This window comes from Perkinsus marinus, assembly GCF_000006405.1.
Source record: "Perkinsus marinus ATCC 50983 genomic scaffold scf_1104296960476, whole genome shotgun sequence".
NCBI lineage: Eukaryota > Perkinsozoa > Perkinsida > Perkinsidae > Perkinsus > Perkinsus marinus.
Window position 1 is genome coordinate 1 of NW_003206127.1, and position 3,867 is coordinate 3,867.

At 47.8% G+C, this 3,867-nt stretch overlaps 2 protein-coding genes across 2 annotated transcripts; both read left to right on the forward strand.

The window, feature by feature from the left end:
* Positions 1 to 67: 67 nt before the first annotated feature.
* On the forward strand, positions 68 to 2,608 carry Pmar_PMAR004973 (gag/pol/env polyprotein, putative; the record flags this gene model as incomplete). The annotated part of the gene is made up of 1 exon (XM_002772675.1): positions 68 to 2,608. The coding sequence occupies one exon, from the start codon at positions 68 to 70 to the stop codon at positions 2,606 to 2,608; it is 2,541 nt and encodes an 846-aa protein (XP_002772721.1).
* Positions 2,609 to 3,215: 607 nt separating this feature from the next.
* Pmar_PMAR004974 (hypothetical protein) lies at positions 3,216 to 3,756 on the forward strand (the record flags this gene model as incomplete). The annotated part of the gene is made up of 1 exon (XM_002772676.1): positions 3,216 to 3,756. A coding segment is annotated over one exon (541 nt), but the record flags the coding sequence as incomplete, so codon positions are not given.
* Positions 3,757 to 3,867: the final 111 nt, after the last annotated feature.

Sequence of the window (3,867 nt, forward strand, 5' to 3'; positions counted from 1 at the left end):
TCCACAGGTAGCTTTCCTTTTTTGCCTCGCCTGGGGCGATGATATTTATCGCCTCATCTCTCCGCCTATGGGGAGTCCTCACAGCGCTGCAGCTTTGCAGCATGCTGTATCCTTCATCTGTCGAGAAGCTCAAGCTACTTTCTTTGCTAAGTTCGGAAGTAAGGCCTTCGTTGTTTATTCTGGTTACATGGATGACTTGATCGTTACTTGTTCATGTCCGAAGTTGCTGTTAGAGGCTGTTACAATTCTTCTCTCTGTGTGCCGTAAATACGGCTTCCGTTGTCAGCCTAAGAAGTGTCGTATTGGAGTCCCCACCGAGCATCCTTGTAAGGTACTCGGCTTGAGATGGAACCCCACCGACACGCTTTCCGATTGTGAAGGCCCTAACTTCCCACCTTGTGTCTTGGCCCTATCCGAGGACAAGGTCCTTCTTACACGCAGAGATGTTATGAGCTTAATTGCTCAATGCTACGATCCGCTGGGATTCCAAAGTAATTTGCTACTCCGTATGCGTCTTATCTTGAGGCGTGAACTGGAGAAAGATCCGGTGTCTGATTTAGACGAGTTCATTGGTGTTGAAGCATTCAAGACACTACAGGCTACTATGATGGACTTCGACAATTCTCTACCTATCCCTCGAGTACTAAAGCTGGCTGCGGATTCCACATTCTACTTATTTTGTGATGCCTCTGGGTTTGGCATCGGTACTATTATATGTGATTCCGATTTTAATCTAGTCCGCTGTAGCGCACATTTAATTCAGGCAGTTAAGCTGCCATGGTCTATAGTTCGTAAAGAGCTAACATCGTGCTTAGAAGTGGCTTGTTTGTATTCTGAAACCACTCGTGCGATGGAGTCTGTTAACTTGCCTGTGCCTACACCGGAACTGTACACCGATAATGAGGCCAACTACCACCGGTTGGTCAAAGCCTTCAAGCTTTTCTCTCAGTCGAAGGACTACGATGTCTTTCGATCTGGCTGGAAATCATCTGCACCTGCTGCGTGGGAGTTGCGGACTCTGTTCAAGATCTCCCAGCTCTTGGTTCCGCGTGGTGGGAAGGTATTCCATCTACCTGGTAAGAGAAACCCCAGTGATTATTATTCGAGGGGTCTAACCTTGAAGTACCTCCCCCAAGACGACCCACTGTTGATAGAGGCAGTCAGCTGTGCTCGTGGCCGTCTTTCCTGTGTGGACGACAATAAATTAAGTGACGACTTACCGGCCTTACCATTATCGGTTGTTGTTGATGACGATTCTGATACCATTAAAGCATTGAAAGATTACGTCTGTCTTAAGCAGAAGGACGACCCTGAATTGAGGAGTCTTCTCTGCCCTTCTCTTAATTCGAAACCGGATAGTAGGACCCTTCGAAAGTACTCCGTGGTCGTTGGTCCATCCGGCAGATCTAATGATGGTTATGTTATCAATTCTGTTACCCGTGGTCTAGTTGTACCTCGTGAGTTGAGACGAGAAGTATGTGATAGACTTCACTTGTACTTTATTCATTTGGGCGCCTATAAGATCTATAGGAGTATCAAGTCGGACTTCGATGCTGGTCCTCTCTCAGAGTACTTGAAGGCCCAAAAGCGCTGTGTCATTTGTCAAGCGCAACGGCAGTCTCGAACCGTTAATCATACTCTCGGTTCTCAGCTTACCAAGGCCGCTCAGCCCTGGGAACTCTTAGGAATCGACCTTATCGGTCCTTTCCGCCAAGATGAGTTCCGCGCTCCTCATTATGATTCATTGATGTCTTTGTTGGTGGTCGACGCTTTAACTGGTTATGTTACCTACGCTATTGTTCCCGACAACGCTCCTACCCATTTAACCCTTATTGCTTTAGAGGGCATTTTCCTAGCTCATGGTTACCCTCTGGGTTTGCTCTCCGATTCAGACGCTCGCTTTACAAGTACTGCTGCAGTGGCATGGAGCAAGGCCCTTGGCATTAGGTGGGCACGGAGCCCGGGACACGCTAGTCGATTGAGTGGCTGGCATGAATCCCGCCACAGATTGGTGAATTTTATGTTAAGATGTCTCATCCAGCAGACTGGCAATAAGATTCACTGGACAATCTTGATGGCTAGGGTATGCTATATTGTGAATAATATTGTTCGCTCTTCTCCATCCTCCAGCTCCTTCAGTAGCGACCTGCATTTCGTTCACGGTCGTTGTCTACCCCCAGCTATATCTACCAGTCGGGTCCTATCGAAGCAGGCTAATGATAGCTTGGATCATTTCATTCCTCTCCGAATGCCTGATCGAGCTGATGCTGATAAGTTGCTACACGATGTCAGTTTGAGAATTTCCTCTGATTGTAAGTGGGCCCAGATTTCCGCCGAAAATGTGGACTCAACTCTTCGTGCTCGATCTACCTTTGCTGATACTTCTGCTGCCCGTTCTGACTTTTCTGCCTTATCTGTTGGGGACCATGTTCTCCGATACAACTTTGGTAGATCTAAGCTCAGCCAGAAATGGCTTGTTGAGCAAGTCTACGTGGTCCGTGCTATTAAAGGAGCTATGGCTGCTATTTCTCCTATTAACTCTCCTTCTCTGTCCTATGAATATATTGGTAACTTGAAGATAGTCACTTCTGCGGCGGGGGAGTGTTGATAAGTATTCATAGTTGACTTGATATCTTGCTCTCTTGCTCTTCTTTGTATAATCTATAGCTGACACCTTAACAGACTTTATAGCTGTACAACAGTTATTCGAGCTGTATATACCCTATCGTCAGCAGCTCATCTGAATCTTGCGTTCGCCTAGTCCTTCAAGAGAACATCTGCATTGCAACATATGGCCAGTAGAACGCATGTGCATCTTCTTGACCTTATGATCGATGAGACCGGAGATTGTCTCATAAATGAGCCACTTCCCACAGGTGTCTGAAGGGGGTGATTTTTCGGGAATAAATGCCCGGCAAATTTTTTAGTATCATTCGATAGAGCATACCGTGGGGAGTGATAATATATAGATATCTAAGTTGTAACCCACATAAGAACTGAATTATTGCACCACTTACGATGATGGCTGTAGCGCGCACTGCGTGCTGAAGTACTCTCCCACACCTCACATCTATAACGGCAGTATCGCATGTACGCAAAGCACACGTAGATTGAGCAGTGCATAATAACCATCGCGCAGACGGATCCACTCTGTGTCGCACTAGTTTTTTCACCCGGACCTGCCCTATCCCCACTGGGCACTCGCCAGAATCTACATGCCTGCGTCTACGTGGCTCCAAATCCCGAAAGAGGTCTCCATCTTAACCGACTCGTTCCATAACGATAGACTCTACCGTGTCTGCCGTTTCTGTGCTCACCGAGTGACCCTACGCAACGGCCAATCAAAAGCGCCTCCACCAAGCGAAGCCATGTGTGCCCTGGCTACCCGGTTCTACAAGATCGACTTCAAAGATGAACTCACCAATACCCGTCTACCCAAGGTTTTATGTGACGGTTGCAAGAGGCGACTGTGCCGTTTACGCGATAACGAGGTTGAGCAGACGGAGTGGGAGGAGCACAAAAGGTTTTATGTGAGCGGAGCCTTTTGGCACTACGAGCCCGTTAAGACGAGGGGCACGGTTATATGTTCGGCCGAGAATCGTTGCAAGGTGTGTTGTATTTACGCAGAGAAGAAGTCCAACACTCTACAGAAAAAGCATTCTGCTGCACCACAGAAAGGACGGCCACTACAACAGTCACCTCCTAGGCCCATGTGCTCAAAATGCGGCCAGTATATGGATAGCGAGCACGATCTCGGTACGTGCGATAGTGTGAAAAAACGACCAAGAAACTCAGGGGCTGCAGGTCGGAGGTTCTCTGACCGGGTTGACACTAGGGGTTATACAGATGAAATGCTCCGGGTGAACT